The 18,520-nt window shown below is 38.7% G+C and overlaps 1 protein-coding gene across 3 annotated transcripts in view; it reads left to right on the plus strand.

Moving 5' to 3' along the window:
- Window positions 1–18,520, plus strand: part of LOC135214803 (putative ATPase N2B) — a 108,813-nt gene that overhangs the window by 34,256 nt on the left and 56,037 nt on the right. For all 3 annotated transcript variants that reach the window (XM_064249170.1, XM_064249171.1, XM_064249169.1), the window contains 3 exons: window positions 2,637–2,843; window positions 4,233–4,403; window positions 16,152–16,268. In XM_064249170.1, coding sequence (XP_064105240.1) covers window positions 2,637–2,843; window positions 4,233–4,403; window positions 16,152–16,268 — 495 coding nt within the window. The remainder of the gene's footprint in view (window positions 1–2,636; window positions 2,844–4,232; window positions 4,404–16,151; window positions 16,269–18,520) is intronic.

Raw genomic sequence — 18,520 nt, forward strand, 5'->3', positions numbered from 1 at the left:
TCCTCTATTTAGGGATGAGTGTCAGCTCTCACTCTTTTAGGGCTTTTCCATCTGTCAAGAGAATCACCAGTTGCATTCAGAGGGTCTCCAAGTTTCTAGCCCTTTTGTCATGCTCGGCCCATCATTTAATGAGCCTACTGGGGACTCTGTCGTCCATCAAGTCTGGCAGACTTCATATGAGAGTTTTGCAATTTTACCTCCCTTCACATCAAAGTCAGAAAGCTGAAAGTGGTTTACTTTGGGGCTTCAGTGCTTCTCAAATGCCAGAGCCCTATACATTCGACAGCAAGGCGGCACTCTCTCACTTTCTCTCTGCCAGACAGCAAGAGACCTTTGACTGTGGGCAGATAAGAATCGAGTGATTCTAGTCACTCAATTTATTCATGGCAAACTGAATGTTCTGGCAGACAAACTGAGCTGTTGGAAGCAGGTTCTCCCCACAGAGTCAGTCAGAATCTGTGGAAACTATGGGGCAGGCCAACATTGGACCTGTTTGCTGCCTCTAGGAAACATCACCTTCCTCACTTATGCTCTCCGGCCTCGAACCCTCTAGCATGGGCAACAGATAACTTGCTGCAAGGTCAATCCAACTTGGACCTCTATGCCTTTCTGCTCTTCAACATGGTCAGGGAAGTTCTGAACAAGTTTCAGGTTCATCACAGTGATATGATGACCCTCATAGCCCCATTCTTGCCCTGACCTGCTACGGTTGTTGGTTGACCTTCCAAGACTCCTTCCCCAAAAAATTTGTATTTACTTAGACAACCTCACTTCAAGAGATACCACTAGGGGTTGTCCGCTCTTGCGCTGACAGGCTTCAGACTGTCCAGAACCTTGTCAGAGAGAAAGGGTTTTTCAAGATGTACTGCAGAGGCTATTGCAAGATGCAGGTGTCAGTCTGCTAGCAACATCTACCAGGCTAAATGGGTGACATTCCAAAGCTGGTGTCTTGAACACAACATTTCTTCTGAGACAAATGTGGCCCAATTAAGAGATTTCATCATTTATTTGAGGAGATCTAAGAATCTCTTGTCCTCCACCATCAAAGGGTATAGAGCTATGTTTAGGAGGTCCTCCACCATCAAGGGGTATAGAGCTATGCTTAGCTCAGTGTTTAAGCACAAGGGCCTGGATCTTTCGGCAAACCCAGATCTTAATGACCTCAAGTCATTTGATACATCCAAACAAAGGAGGGAAGATCTGGTCTCTTGGAACCTGTACATAGTGCCAAAGTGGGTGACAGGTCCCATGTATTCCATCTCCATTCAGTGTGGGATTCAGCTCTGTAATTACTTGGTAAATTAATCATATGAAGATGATATGTTTCACATATACTTAATAAGGAATTACAGAATCAGAGCCTGCCCTCCTCCCTTCAGATGGACATAAGGACATAAACAGAATGAGGTTTTCTGCTTAGTTATTTCCAGTACTCCTGTTAATGGTCGGGGCTTGTCACCTACACTAAACTATCAAAGTGCAACCATGATTTTTTAAACAAAAGACTGTTGTGCGAGTTAGAAACTATAGCTACGTAATTACTTGTTAAGTATATATGAAACTTGATTTTATTATGAAAAAATCTTTTTTCATGAGACTAGAAAGCTATGAGTTGTAAACATGGTGACAAACTGCCAAACATATCCTAACTTGAAGCTATATATTTCAGCAAAACCTTCCCTTTTAGAATAATTGTGTAATGTAGGATCTTTACTTAATTATATGTTCCAGTGTGTTGTCTATGGTGTTCAGGGACTGTGTATATATTTTTGCCTAATATACTTTCAATGAAAACAATATATTCATATTAGATATGCATGATCCCATATCAGAAATGATAGTGAAAGATTGTTTATTTGTGTCTTTGAGAAATGAAAGTGAATGATTGTTTATTCATGTCTTTTTGGTTTAAAAAAATTTACTTGTGTTACTTGCCAATGCATAATTGATTGTCCTGCATGGTTACCACATCACAGAGGAGAGATAGGAGTGGTTGACCACTTTTGACTTTTAAGGTTTTTTTGAGGAGAGTGGAGCTAAGCCCTTCATTATGAACTGAGTTTCAAGCTTTTTGATGTTGTATCTGATGCCATATATCTTGATTTCCATGCTAAATTACACTTGATGGCCATTCCAGACATACTATCAAACTTTGTAAGGAACAAAAAAAGAAAATGGACAGTTTTGTCCAGTACAAGCTGTTAAAAATTACATGTAGTACTTGAAAGTGGTTACATTGCCCTGGTCCTTGTGGCCCCTCTCTTTGTTATATTATAACCACTGGCCTCTTTGAGCCTTCCCAAAGAATAGTATAATCTATTTTTTTCGAGTAATGACAATATTTGTGAGTTCTCAGCATCCTCGTGTATCAGTAATTTGTTGTATTGGTAGTATCTGTCTCTTGGTACATCTATATTTGATATTTTAGTGAGTATAGTCTGAGGAGAGTTTTTGTATTTGACTAAAAAAGGGCATTGAGAATCATGAAAATAACATTGTCATGCATTATAATTAGTATCAGTATTAAAATAGTGTATTATTTGGATATTAGAAATTTTATTTTATTGTATATTACAAATTTTGTTTTATTTTAACAAGTGGAGTCCCTGTTAATTTAGTGCTTTTGTGTTTTTCAGGTTCATTTCAACTCATTTATGTTGGATGTCCATAAAAGAATACATGCTGAAAAAAAGAACATAAAGAAAATCAATGCTCCTGATCAGGCCCGTTACTTTGAGCCTGATGGCACATACACCATCAACTTACGTCCTTATGACCCTATTCCTCCAGTAGCTAGGGACATTGCAAATGAAACTTGGCTTCTGTGTTTTGATGAGTTTCAGGTAATGTTACTGAATGAATTTAATTTTTCATTAAAGCATAAACAGAATGATCCATTGGCATCATTAGTATTTTGGTATCTTAGAGTCAGATATGAAATGTTTATATTTTGTGTATTTTTACCATTATTTTTATATGTGCGAAGTTCTGTAAATTTTTACACCTAAAGAGTCAGACATTGTTTCTTATTACTCTAGAGAATGTTGGTTAAAGGCGAACAAAAAAGTTTTTGCCTGTACTATGTAAGATTTAAGCATTGAGACAAGTCTGCTGATTGTTATAAGTTACTGAAATCATTAAAAAATTTTAACTGGAATGAGACTAATTTGCTGAAGTGCATTTTTGCCAAAAAGTGTTTTTAGGTACACGTATGTGGAGTCTGATACATTTTAAGAGATGTGTATGAATAAAACAGAAAATAATGCCAGCCAAATATTCTATATTAATAGGGTGATCCAAAAACTGTTAAAACTTGAGTTGTTCTGATATTTTTTTTTGCTCACAAACTGAAGAAACCCAAAAGATTATAGTTTATTGATGTTTCTTGTATACAATACATACTTGATAAACTTAACAAATTGTTGCCTTTTTTTTGGCAGGATAGCATTACATAGTTATTACAAATACGATGGTGAATTTGTGAATGCTATCTTGCCTTTTTTTTATCTAGTCATTTATTTGTTGTTAAAAACAAAGTATTGCAGCATTTCTGATGCAACTCTTATTCTGTTTATTAATTCTCCTTACAGAGACTTGCATTAACCTAATATTTACAGTAGACAGAGTTTCCTACAATATGCACAGTAAAAAAATTTGTTGAATGCCCATTACAATAGTGTAAAAAGAAAAAAAATAGCCCTCTGTATTATGCATTTATTCATTTAGCCAGAAAGTGAACTGACTTAGTTTTACAAAAGGCTAACCATGGAAGATATAAAAAAAAAAAAAAAACTTACCAAAGACTTGATTTTGAGGTTTATGCCTGAAGGCCAACCACCAGAATCTGTCTGTTATTCAGCACATGCAAAAAGTACAGATGAACAAATACAGTAAATTTGTTTCAACAAATATTATACCTTGGGAAGTCAAGTGTTAGTTTTGCCAGACTTTAGGAAACTCAGTATCATTCATCAGTTTACTTTGTACACTTGATTCAGTGATTTATCATCATTACAGGTCACTAAGTTTTCCTTGCTCAAAACCTTAGGAACAATATTAAATCCTTTTTGGCATTGGTGGCCCTCATAATTAGGAACAATATTAAATCCTTTTTGGCATTGGTGGCCCTCATAATTATACCAACATATTAATTACTAGTCAGTCACTCAAGCTGCTGTTTATATAGTATGTATTGTTATGTGCAGTACTTGTATGATGTATATTTTTTCCAGGTTACAGATATTGGTGATGCTATGATTCTGAAGAGACTTTTTACAGAACTTTTTAATAATGGCGTTGTTGTCATAGCAACAAGTAACAGATGTCCAGATGACCTGTATAAAAATGGTCTACAACGGTCAAACTTTATTCCTCTTATCCCTATTTTAAAATCACATTGCAAGGTAAGCACTACTACAGTTTGTTAAAGGTTTGAGATAAGGGGTACATTGAAAACTGATCTATAGTTAAACAGTTGGTTGTGGCATACCACATTTAAGCAGAGATAATTTTCTTTCACTCCTTGTAAATTTATATTTTATGATAAAATGTTAATTTTAGTCTAATTTTTGAAGACTAATAATTGTATTTTGTGTAGTCTTTAAAATTTGATAGAAACATTTTTATTGAGAGTGGAGTTAACTAATAAAATTAACATTTTTTTGAACAATTTTTCAAATGTAACAGTTATAAATAATTTTTGTGCCTTCAGAAGTATCAGATATGTAGTGAGTCTTGGTCCTGTAAATTTCTATTATAATGGATTAATTTCTTTCATCAACTAATCCTTGCAAGTAGGAGGAGTGTCAAACATAACAGCTCCCTGACAAACAAAACATTTGACACATTGGGCCTTGTCAGTGTTAGCTATATCAGTATTACATAACTCACTAGGTTAATTCCTATGCCCTAGAAACATAGTGCATTACAAGTGAATAGATTAAATCACATGAAAAATTAGGTTGAAACTAGAAATATTGTGGAATACCACAAAGGCAGAAGTAACACAGAATCATTTCTACAGTCCATAATTTTACAAAATTACACAAGAGATGGTGAACAAAGTTAAGGACACAGTTTTCTCAGGACATAGAAATGTTAAACAGTACATTGGAAAGTAAGGGAAGAATTCAGTTTATTTCTCAAGCTTACTATAAATTAATCAATTTATAAATACAAAACCAGTATTTATCAAAAGAACTGAACTTGACTTATTGCCCCAGAAATTTTTTTAAAAAGCGAGCTAACCTAACAACCAGAAAATGGTTAGTTTGCCAACACCACCCAAAAGCAATTGTCAACCTAGAAAACTTAAATGTAGCAAGCTCTACCATGTGTTCTCTTTTATAAAAGAATATGGGCTGAAATATCCACCAGTGCTACAAACTGATACAAACTGGCTCAAGCCCAAAGTTACTTCCGATGGCTGTTCCACAGCTATCCATGTGAAGTGCCTTACATATTAATAGGTGAAAGAAAGATAAAACAGTGATATGTGAAAGATTTAAAAAACTGAGAAGAGTAAACGCAGGTAAAACAGGCAATGAAGTTAAAGTTACTGTATTTCCATTTAAAAGTTAACTATTACAATTACCCTTAGAAAAAAAAAGAAATAAATGGTTGGTAAAAATATATAAATGTGTGAAGATTACATAGGACAGCCTATTTCTCTCTTCTTTCCCCCTTCCAAACATCCAATCTATTTTTAGAAGTTTTCAACCACTTAAGAAATTCTTTATTTTGTCTCTTTCTCTTTGTTTTAAAATTCCTCTTCCTGAACAAACTGTGCTTTTTATGTGGACTAATACAACTCTTATAGTTATGTGTGTATGTTTTAGAATAGCGCACATTTACGGTAAAAGTAACAATAGAGCAATCCAATATTATCTACTGTTAACTAAAATACATTACCCTTAATAAAGGAAATAAATGGTTGGTAAAAATATAGGAGTGTGTGACGATTATTTGACAGCTCTGGACAGAGAAAGAGATATTTATGTAAAAATAATTTACCGCAAATCAGCAAAGTTCCCCCACCTGCCACATTACTTGTCATATTTGGCAGCTCTGGGCTTCAAGTTTTTTGTGGAATTTAAAAGAAAGATAAGGGGAAAGGATTTTTCATAGAATTTTGTAATTACAGTTATTGTTATTATTAATATTTGAAAATACTGATAAACATTTACATGTACCATAAAAATTCTTGTCTATGTAAGAGAGAGAGCTGTCCTTACTTAAGAGTGAAATGGAAAGGTTATTTTATTTCTTTAAAATATTATCACATACAAATTTTGTAATTACAGTTATGTTATTATTATTATTATTATTTACTAGCATTCTACGGGCATAACCAGCCCCATTACACAGGCAGATCCAGTTCTGTTTCAGGGAATCCTTTCTCAACCCCACCCTCTTCAGAAGGGGGTTGGTTGGAGTGTAGGATGAAACCCCATTATAAACCATCTTCAGGTTCCCCACTATAACCCTGCTAAGTTTTACGTATGCAACTTACCTGGTAGTTACATATAGCTGTAGTCTCCGACGTCACGGCAGAATTTCGAATTTCGCGGCAGCGCTAATTGACTGGTTAGGTGATTCCCGTACCCCCTCCCTCTACCGGGAATGTAGAACTACCACAACTAAACCTCAGAATTTTTCTGCCGTCGCAACCGGAACACCGGTTTTGTTTGGGTGGAATTTCTTTGTTTTTTTCACGACGGATACTCATCGATTTGGTGACGTACTCTTTGTGATTTGGCTTTCGGCAGTTGCTATTTATCTTTATTTAGCCAGATAGGCAACAATTATGTGATTTCATCAAGTTTAAATTTAAAATGTCAGATTCGGGATCTCACTTTAGGGTTTGCAGCAAGGGTTGCAAAACCAGGTTACTTAAACTTAAAGCTAGGTTAGACCCGCACACTTTGTGCGTTAATTGCAGAGGTCAGAAACTGTAGCAAAAGATTAACATGTGATGAATGTAAGGATTTGACTGATAAAGGCTGGAAGGAGTTGGAGAGTTATATGAGAAAGCTAGAAAAAGATAAATTAAGGAAAGCTTCATCTAGCACTTCTTCCTTAGCTTCTCAGGAATTAGAGAGTCAGGATTTTCCTTGTTCTATGTCTAACCCAGATCCGCCTAACATATTACCTGACCATGACACCGTTATTCCCGAACCCAACACCGTTGCCAGCTTACGGGAACAGATGGATTTAAGATTTAGCGTGCTTATGGCAGCAATGGATAAATTAGGAGAATCTGTGCATTCTTGATGCTAGATAAGAAAAAGAAAAGTGTTGTGTTAAGTGATAGTGCAGTGGAGGAGGCGGCTGTTCGGTCCTCTCGTTCTCCTAGGCCTGGGCCCCTGCCAAACTCCCGGACATTGGGAGGAGGCATGCCGAAAGCCAAAGGGAGACGAGCGGAGTTGACATCCGAGCAGTCGTCCCCTCAGGCGATTCTGCCACAAGTTCGGCTGAGCAGAAGAGCAATGCTACAAAGGTGGTTCGAGGAGTATCGCAGAAGTGTCTTTTGTCTTCTTCGAGTGCAAACGATTCGCCTCGCAGAGGTTGGAGGTTTAAGGACGAATCTCGTCCACTAAAGAGAACGAGACAAGTTTCGCCAGCCGCAATTCCCAAGAAGAAGATCGCGGCTTCTGTGGAAGAGCCGTCATGTAGATTTTGGGAGGCGCCGGAAGCGTTCTCTTCGACTTCTGAGGAAGTAGAGACCGATGTTGAAGAAGAGGAGGAAGCATAAGTCTTCCAGTCGCGAAGTGACTGATAAGCGCCAGTCTGATGTACCTAGACGAGAGAAGGAGCTTACGCCAGTAGAGAAGCGCCAGCCTGATGACACGACAACCGCGTTACACCAGACGCCAAAGCGCCTGGCTTCTCAAGAAGCAGCCGCTAAACGCCAAGCTACTAGACGCAGGATTCGGACACGGCCAAGCGCTTTGATACGGTAGTATCAGACGCCAGGCGCCATACGCCTGACTTGATTGACTTGGAACAGAGAGAGTTTACGAAACCAAGTCAAGTTTTGGGTGCTTCAGGGCATTCTAATAAATTCTTAGTAGAGATGAATAAAAAATTAGAGAATATTTTTGGGGTAGTTGGTAAGAAGCAGCAACCACTTCTTACTTCTACGCCTTCTTTAATTAGAACTTTACCGGAGGAGTCTCAAGAGCCACTGCAGTTGGTGGAGCAGGAGTTAGACTGTCCAGTGGATCAAGAACAAGCGGAGGACAATTTATCAGCAGGAGCGTCAGAAGGAAAAGCAGTAGAAGGCGAGAAGGAGACTCGGTCATCGGCTTACAAACAATTACTCAACTTTTTCCTAGATAACTTTCCAGAATCTTTTTCGCCAGCCACTCCCGCCTCACCTGAATCCCAGTATGCTAGGGATACTAAACCAGATTCTTCGACTTTCATTAAGCTGGTTTTGTCAATTTCAGCTAAAAAGGCGTTGAAAAAGATGGATGAGTGGTTGCGAGAAAAGAGGGAGCAAGGTAGGACCGTGTTTTGTTTCCCTCCTTCGAGACTTTTAACTAAGAGCAGAGTTTGGTACAAAACTGGGGAAGCCTTCTCCCTGGGAAAGCGCTGCCTCCTCCCATGGAGACTTCTCCAGCCTAGTGGACTCGTCCAGACGTTCTGCTTTGAATTCAGCGAAGATTTTCTTTACGAGTTGCGAATTAGATCATTTGCTGAAGGTGGTTTTCAGTCTTATGGAAGTAATAAGCTTCTTGGATTGGTCGATTGGCGCCTTGGGAAGAAAGGCAAAGTCTTTTAACCTGTCAGAAGAACATTTTAGTGACTTCTCCAATGTGATGTCCTGTATTGATAAAGGAATAAGGGATGGAGCGACTGAAATCGCCTCCTTATTAACTGTTGGGATCCTCAAGAAACGTCAGCTTTGGTGTGATTTACATCTAAGGGAGTAACAAGAACCCAGAAGTCGGCGCTTATGTTCGCTCCACTTGATAAGTGTAACCTTTTTCCTAAGGATTCAGTGTCTGAAATTTCTGCCTCTCTGGTCCAGAAAGCAACTCAAGACCTTTTAGCTCAGTCGGCCAAGAAGCCGAAAGGCACGACGACTTCGAGTGTACGCCCAGCGCCAGTTGCTGAGCAGGAGAAGCCCTTTCGGGGCAGAGCACCAACAAGAGGATTGCAGAGATCGAGGCCTAGAGTTAGGTTTGGTCCTAAGCCCAATAAGACAACAACTTCTAAGAAATTAGCAGAGAATCCTTCACACCAGTAGGAGCCAGACTCCAGGAGTCTGGCAAGTTTGGGAACGAAGAGGAGCAGATCCATGGACAGTATCGGTACTGAAAGAAGGATATTCGATTCCGTTTGTAAAACATCCTCCTCTGTCAAAGGTACCGATAGTTTTGACAGCTTACTCATCAAACTTAGAGAAACGTTGTGCGTGAGAAAGGAACTGTCGGCTCTATTAGAAAAAAGAGCGATAGAGCTGGTAAAAGATCAGAACAGCCCAGGCTTTTACAATCGCCTATTCATTGTCCCGAAAACTTTGGAGGGTGGAGACCAGTATTGGATGTCTGTGCCCTGAACAAATTTGTGAGCAAGACAAAATTTTCGATGGAGACCACCCAGTCGGTTTTGTCAGCACTTCGTCAAGGAGATTGGATGGCTTCCATAGACCTACAGGACGCGTACTTCCACATTCCAATTCACATAGACTCGAGGAGGTACCTAAGATTCGTGGTTCAGGGAAGGACATACCAGTTCAGGGCCCTATGCTTTGGGCTATCCACAGCGCCACAAGTATTCACAAGAGTCCTCTCATCAGTAGCAGGTGGTTACACCTAGAGGAAATAAGAGTAGCGCTCTATTTAGACGACTGGCTGGTCCGTTCACAGTCGAAAGAAGGGTGTGTGAAGGATTTGCAGAAGACAATTCAAACTGACGAAGAGCTGGTCTTCTAGTGAATTTCAAAAAATCTCAACTGATTCCGAACCAAATTTTAACTTACCTTGGAGTGACGATGAACTCAGTAGCTTTTCGGGCTTTTCCGTCAGAACAGAGAGTGAGTTCATGCCTGAGAAAAGTCAATCAATTTTTAGCCAAAAAGACATGCTCAGCCAACGAGTGGATGAGTCGTTTTGGGGACCTTAGCTCTGGGAAGACTCTACATGAGACTGCTTCAGTACTTCCTCAGAGCAAGTTGGGAAAGAAAAGAGAGTCCCAGACACTTTTGTTTTTCCAATAACGGACGGAAATAAAGCAAGATCTCCTTTGGTGGAGGTTAGAAAAAAGACTCAAGGAGGGTCTGTCTCTTTGGCCACTGACCCAACCCCAACCTTGCATTCTTCTTAGACGCCTCGGATCAAGGATGGGGAGTGGTGCTGGGAAAGAAGGAAGTGTCAGGCTTGTGGACAATCAGTCAAGACAGTGGCATATAAATCTAAAAGAACTAAAGGCAATACATTTGGGATTGAAGGCCTTTGCCAAGGAAGTACAGGGAAAAGTGGTCGTCATCAATTGCGACAACACCACAGCTCTCTCGTACATCAAGAAACAAGGGGGGACTCACTCCTTCTCTCTGTGCGAAGCGACGAGGGAGTTACTCATCTGGGCGAAAGAAAATCGGACAAGAATGCTCACCAGGTTTGTACAGGGGAGATACAATGTAAGAGCGGACGAGTTGAGCAGGAGAAAATCAGGTACTACCTACAGAGTGGACTCTGCACTTACAGGTATGCCAGCAGTTGTGGAATCTGTGGGGAAGACCTCTAGTGGACTTGTTTGCCATCAGAAAAGACAACAAGATTGCCAATATATTGCTACCCCGTACCCGACAAGAAAGCGTTCGCTTTAGACGCAATGCTGCTAGATTGGTCGGACTTGGACCTCTATGCCTTTCCTCAATGAAATGATCAGGCAGTTATTGACAAAGTTCAGGCAACACGCAAATGTCAGAATGACGTTAATAGCTCCATTCTGGCCAGCAAGAGAATGGTTCCCGGAGATCCTGGACCTTCTAATAGACCTACCCGAGGAAAACTTCCAGAGCGAGTAGATTTATTCAAAGAACCTCATTTCAGGAGATTCACGAGAATATCCACCACTCTATGTCTGACCGCATTCAGACTGTCGAGCGTACCTTCAGACAGAAGGGGTTTTCAAGACGAGTTTCACGGGCTATTGCCAGGCCAAGGAGAGAATCTTCAGCAGCAGTCTACCAGGCAAAATGGTCAATTTTTAGGGCCTGGTGTAGACAGCATGGAGTCTCGTCTACTAAAACCTCTATAATTCAAATGGCAGACTTCCTTATTTTCCTTAAGGGGGCCGGCCGGAACAACCCCTATGGAGGTATAGGGCGAAAAATGCAAAGTCATGAAAAAATTCATGGAGCTTCATATGACAATTGAGAATACGTATACGAAATATTTTGTCAAAATTCCTCTTACTTAGTAGTTACAGGGAATTAGTTAACATAACTCAATAAGCCTAAAACACTGATCTGTACAAGAAAATGCAATATTTCTTCTATTATCGTAAATTTTTTATAATTATTGTCAAAGAAATTGGGAGAAATGGCATCTGTAGACATTCCCCGAGACGAGAAGGAGACTTCAAGCTCAGCTACCAAGTCCAAGTCATGAATTAGTGCGATCATCAGAACATCAGTAGTCTACAACGTTCCATTTCACCTCTGACATTCGCTTGCCTTTACGTATGTTTATGTATGTTTCGGCAAGAATTTCATCATGCCAATGAGGAAAAGACAAGGAAAACATCTCGCTAACATGCAGACGAAGTAAAATCGCTCTAGTATTATTACAGAATATCATAATATATGCGTAGTTAGTGAAGAGAGAGGGTAGGGTTGCGTAGTAAGGGTTTTGCTTAGTAACGCCCCCTTCTTGCCTGACAGTACACGTCACACTGTCCCCAAGGCTATACGATCTTGAGCAAAGAGATCTTCATTTATGATAAATAACAAAGTTTTGGTTTTTTAATACCCAAAATGGAATATGAAATTCATAATAATCATGATTTATTAAATTGTCTTTGTAAAAAAAAGAGTACACCTTCGAGTTTCACCTCTAACATTTTCTTGCATTTACGTTTGTTTATCTTTGTTTCGGGCAAGAATTTCTTCATGCCAAAGAGGAAAATACAAGGAAACATCTCGCTAACATACAGAAGAAGAAAATTCGCAGTAATAAGCCGAGTTAGTGAAGGGAGAGAGAGAATTGCGTAGGAAGGAGTGCCCTATCTTGCCTCAAGCAGTGACCCCAGGCTGCGATATATGAGCAAAGGGATCAGTCAGTTTATGATTAAACTTATGATAAATAAAATAGTTTTGGTTTATTAACTACACAAAAAAGAAATATACATTCATAATAATCATTATTTATTACATTGTCTTTATAGAAATACGAAGGAAAACTGTGAACGCCCGTATCTCAAAACTATACTTATTGACCTTCAAAATCTATCTTCTCACTTAGTTTTAAAGCTATAACATTGGAATTTGGTATATAACTCAGAACGACATTATAAAACAATCAAATAGAGCCCTTTTTTCCAACTTTTTGTTTCGTCTTTTTTTTATAAATTTTTTTTCTCCTGATTTATAGGGTTTATTTTTTTACCATATTGAAAAATTCATATCTAGCAAAAAAAAAAAAATGACTTTAGAAAAAAAACTCTCCATTCGATTGGAGGTATACATCAGGTCTATATATGGTAGTAATCCCAGGTCTTAATATTAAATATCAAGGGAGGAGATAGAATTTGAAAAATTGTTATTTTCGCGGATTAAATAAAATCGCCCTGGCGTCACAAAACCAAAGGTCAGAGGCGAAAATCATATGTGGTTTGGGGGGGGGAACAGATGTCCCAAGTCACCTTATTAAGTGGTATGAATATCAAAGTCCTGTCCTTAAAAAATGGCATTAGCCGGCCGGCCCCCTTAAAACAGAAAGGAAACTCTCGACTCCTACTATCAAAGGATACAGGGCCATGCTATCCTCAGTATTCAAGCATAGGGGAATGGATGTCTCGAACAATCAGGAACTGTCAGATTTATAAAATCCTTTGATACAAAGAAACAGGAAGGAAATAAGGTGATCTCTTGGAATCTAGATATAGTGCTCAAATGGCTTCTATCTATGAGGTTTTGCAAACCGTTTAAGTGAGATAGCTTTCAGAGATCTCACTAGGAAAACATTATTCTTAGTGGCTCTAGCGTCGGCCAAAAGGATAAGTGAAATTCACGTTGCCATCGATAAAAGAGTGGCAGTTGCACAAGACAAAGCAATATGCACATCGACGATTGGCTTTTTAGCAAAGAACGAGTCACCCTCACAACCATTTGAAATAAAGGGTCTCTCAGAGTTAGTAGGAGAGGGAGAACCAGAGAGATCATTATATCCAGTAAGAGCCCTGAAGTATTTATATACACAGGACTCAACAAATAAGAGGAGGGTCAGGCAATCTTTGGTGTTCAGTAAGAAATCCTTCGAGGATATTATTCTAAGAATGCAATATCCTTTTTTGAGGGATTTAATAGTTGAAGCTCACTCTCAGTTGGGAGAACCAGAGGTTGATCTGGCTAGAGTGAGCCCATGAAGTCAGAGCTGTTGCAACTTCTATGGCGTATAAACGCAATTTATCTTTAGACGCCATTATCAATGCAACGTATTGGAAATGTAAGTCAGTGTTTGCAACACATTATTTAACAGAGATTCAAGCAGTGTACGAAAACTGTTCCATATTGGGACCTTTGTAGTAACTGGCACGGTGTTGGGTAAGGGAAGAAAGGAAGCCAATCCTTCCTAATAATTTTTAACTTGATCTTTGGTGTTGTTTTTAAGGGTGTCTGAGGGTACGGAAGTGTACTAGTGGTACCCTACAGTCCATTTAGGTAAAGGGTCAAAATATTTAGGTGAAGGTGATTACCCATGTTGTTGTTGTCCTTATTGTTTATTGTGTACGGCTCCATGAGCAGACGTATAATTATCACATGTCAGTCCACGGTTAGTCCTAGACTACATGTAAGTGTCTATAGCTTGGTGCTCGGATCCATATATCACGCCAACGCTGGTACACTTCTTTAGCTTGGTGCGCGGCTCTATATACCCCGCCAATGCTGGTACGTATATATAGCTTGGCGCACGGTTCCATATACCTCGCCAATGCTGGGTACGTGTCTATAGCTTGACGCAAGGCTCCATGTACTTCGTCAAGGCTTTCAAGATCAGCAGACTTAAGAGGCAGTAACCTTCAAGTCAGCTATCTTAAAAGGTAAGGACTAAAAGAGAACTACTAAATTCCAATAGAAATTCCTCATTAAATATGGTTAGCTGCCATGGTCCCACCTCCAAAATGTGCCAATCAGCTATATGTAACTACCAGGTAAGTTGCATACGTAAAAAATGATATTTTTATGGTAAAATAATGTTTTACGTATACTTACCTGGTAGTTACATCATTAGAGCCCACCCACCTCCCCTCACATGGACAGGTAGGCATCAAAATTCTGAGGTTTAGTTGTGGTAGTTCTACATTCCCCGTAGAGGGAGGGGTACGGGAATCACCTAACCAGTCAATTAGCGCTGCCGCGAAATTCGAAATTCTGCCGTGACGTCGGAGACTACAGCTATATGTAACTACCAGGTAAGTATACGTAAAACATTATTTTATCATAAAAATATCATTTTCATGCCCATTAGACCAGCCATTTGGCCATGATTGAATGACAGACGGATGGACAGACAACGCCCATCACATTGGTTAGCGGCGTTTGAGTTTTACGGCACTTGTTAAATATATTCATAACTGGGTTTTACATTCCGTAGGGTTTATAGCGCCGTTGTCTGGTTAATCGGTTTATTAGGCTAGGTGCTGAGACAGCCTCATAAAATGCAAACATAACAAATTTGCATCTTTTCCTCTGCTCTTTCAAAAAGTTATCCTTTAGTTCGCTTTATCTAGTAATACGTACTGTATGTAGTGTATTACTATTTGTGTTATGAAATACAAACAGTCTGATCATGTTTTGGTTTGGAAAAATCAGCTGAGGGTGGATTTAAGATTATTTCGCCATATTTAACTCAATTCAGAGCAATTTTTTTACTTCTATTTACCGTAAATTAATCTTTAGAAACTCTATTCATATGTGACAAGGTTATTTTTCTTTATATGAAGAGTTTTTAAGTTGAAAATTTATGTAAATAAGTGAACTAGACTTGGTTGTTTTTTTCATTAATAGATGGCACTGTTGTCTGGTTATCGGTACATATTTCGGTACTTACCGAAGCACCAAGAGACTATCCTAAAATACAAATATAATGAATATGCATCTGTTCCTTAGCTCTTTTGAAAAGTTATGCATCACTTCACTGTATCCAATAATAGTGTATGTAGTCTCATATTACTACATATAGTAGTATTATAAAATACAAATAAAGCGATCCATGTTTTGCTTTGGAAAAATCAGTTGAGCTCTACTTAACTCAATTTTCTTGATTCTATTTAATGTAAACAGGTATTTTTTCTTTTATGAAGTGCTTTTAAATGACTTACCAACGAGCTCATTGAATCTGACATTAAAAATTTGTAGAACTACCAGGCAGACCATTGTAAATGATTAGACAAATGAAATTCCACATTTTCATTAAAGAGTTATTACATATTAGGGCAAAATATCTGGCTGTAACACTGTCTAAGGCATAGTCAACAAGTCTAGGGCACCGTAAGGGGATTGTGATGCCCGTAGACTTTTGAATATGGGTTAGTAAGAGGCTAATTTCGCTTAGCATTGGACGGAACCTCTGCTGTTAACGGGGGGTTCCCCTGTATAGTAAGATATTTTAAAAGATTAATAAACATAGTACACAATACATACATGTACCATAAAAATTCTCTCATCTCAGTAAAAAAGAGAGAGAGAATTATTATTTTTATTACATATTCTATGTTATTTAATTTACACAAAGCTTGAAAACATACATTTTTGCAGGGTTTCTTGATGATTCGAAAATGTTGCATTTGGTTCATGTGTCTGTGAAATACTCGCAATTGATAATTAGTTAGGTTCCAATGAAAAGTTCATGCTATTGTGAATTTGCGCAACTCAAGTATGAAACATTATTTTCAATTAAGGACTATGTTGTTTATTTCAGGTTATTAATTTGGACTCCGGGATAGATTACAGGGTAAAGAATCTTCCTGATTCCAATAAAGTTTTTTTTGTGAAGACACAATGTGATGCGGATGCAGAAATAAAAACTCTTTTCAAAGTGAGTTGTTTATTTATTTTGCATGTAGATAAGTTTTCAAGTGTTAATTTCATGGTTATGTCAAATCCAAAGTTAATTCTCATTACATGTTGTAATTTTGCTGTTATCTATGTAGCTAAGGTACTGGAAGCCTAATTTTATATAAGCAACTTATCAAGTAATTACATAGCTATAGTTTCTAACTCACGCAAGAGTCTTTATTTAAAAATTTGCAATAGCACTTCAATAGTTTAGTGTAGTTGACAAGTCCCATCCACTAACAGGAATACTGGAAACGACTCAGCAGAAAACCTCATTCTGTTTATGCCAGTTTTCGAGTAAACATCGGGTGTCAGCAGCAGCTAATGTTCATTGAGTTTTGGTCGTATAACTGGATTTGGTGAAGTATTATTGCTCAATTTTGAGTAGCTGTCAAGCTTTGTTAACTTATTAGCATTTAGGATGAGGATTTTCATATTATGTTTGATTCTAGTTCCTCTAGCCTTCACTGTTTACAGTAAGTGTTGAGAACAGGAGTTTAGTAGGGAAAAAACTTGTGCTGAATGTCTTGATTGGGATAAGAAAATTTTCTGAGATCTCACCTAAACAAGTTAGAAAGGAATAGGAAGTGGAAGCAGTTTCTAGAGCCGAGAGATGGTCACATTGCCTAAAAAGACTCCTGACCCAGGCCAGAAGTTAGCCTGCTATTCCTTCTACTGCTATTCCCAACTTTTCTCCTTATCCTTGCCCTCCTTCTTTTCATCCACCTATTCCTGTGCCTGGCTCCCTTGCTTCTGACCCTTTTGTCATTGCCAGTCTCGAATCTAGGTTTGATAAGAGTGAATATGGAAAAAGTGTTCACCAAAAAAGTGTACAAGTTCAAGAGGAGGAGGTGGCTATCCATCCCATCGGTTCTCCTAGACCAAAGTTCCTGTCATACTCCCCTAATCCTGGGAGAAAACATACTGGAAATCCGAGGGAGGCTGAAGCAGTTTGCCCATGGCTAGTCACTCCCTCAATCAAGCCTGTTGCATGATCATCCCAGGTGTCAGCTGACAGCCATTGGAAAGGCATCTCTTTATGAGTCCACCAAGTTATCATACTGATACTTCAAAATTATTGTTTCTCTACCAAATTTATCATAAGAATAAATTGTATTCACGTGAAAAATTATTGTTAATTTTACCATTACACTATGCTCTAAAGTAATAGGATGGTGGTGTATAATATGTAATGGCTAAATCTTTATCAGCAAAACATTTAGGTAATCTTGATGAAAATGCTTTTTAATCAGTAGCTCAAGTCCCAGATTTAGTGTATAAATGTACGACAGTTGGAGAAAGTATCGTATATTGTACCAGAGGTACTTTAGTCAAATATGTGTGATAATTATTGTACGAATGGCAGCCCTGCCTGAGTGACAGTCACTTCCAACATGGACAGGAGGTACAGGAAATAAGTCCAGGATTCTTCTAGACAGCTTAAGACCCTCCAGATGATGTGGGTTGGCATTCAGATCCAATTCCAGTTAAGCAATATAAGAAGGTCAGTACTACTCTGCCTTCTTGTAGTCACACTGTAGCTATATGAGAGGCAGCGCCACCTCCTGAGCACCTGCCGCTACCCAAGTGCCTGGCCCAGTGCTACCAGATCTCATTTGCTTTTTGATACTAAACACTTTATGAAATTATCCTAAATCCATCATGGGGCACCTGCTTCTGAGCACCAAGCGGCCACTCCCATGCATGTTTCTCCACTTACCGTTAACCTTAGAGCAAGATGAACCATCACTGGCTCCTTTCAAGCAAAAATTAGTTGAAATGAAATAATGCTCTTTCTTCATCCTTCAGAATTTTCTCAAGGATATGGGAGAGTGGCTTTCAGCTAATAAGGTGCAGGGGAAAGCTTATTTTGCCTTTCCTCCCTCTCGTTAGTTCAAGATTTTTATCTGTTATCACCAGGGAAACTCCGTCCTTGGGAGTCACTGTCTCCTTCTAAGAAGACTTTGTGTTCATCGACTCTTCTCAGTGCTCTGCGTTCTCTTCGGCAAAGATATTTTTTCTTTGACAGGTTTTTAAGTTTTTAGCTCCCTTGACTGTACAGTGGGAACACAGGCTAGAAGATTGTCCACTGCCAAGCATTATCAGCCATGTCAGACTGGCTAGGAGTCTTGTCTTGTGCAGACAAGACCATTAGGGATGGCTCTTTAGAGTTTTTTCTCTTTTCACTTTGGGAGTACTTAAGAAATGACACTTCTGGCACTCCTTTACCAC

This window comes from Macrobrachium nipponense, chromosome 46 (assembly GCF_015104395.2).
Source record: "Macrobrachium nipponense isolate FS-2020 chromosome 46, ASM1510439v2, whole genome shotgun sequence".
Taxonomy (NCBI): domain Eukaryota; kingdom Metazoa; phylum Arthropoda; class Malacostraca; order Decapoda; family Palaemonidae; genus Macrobrachium; species Macrobrachium nipponense.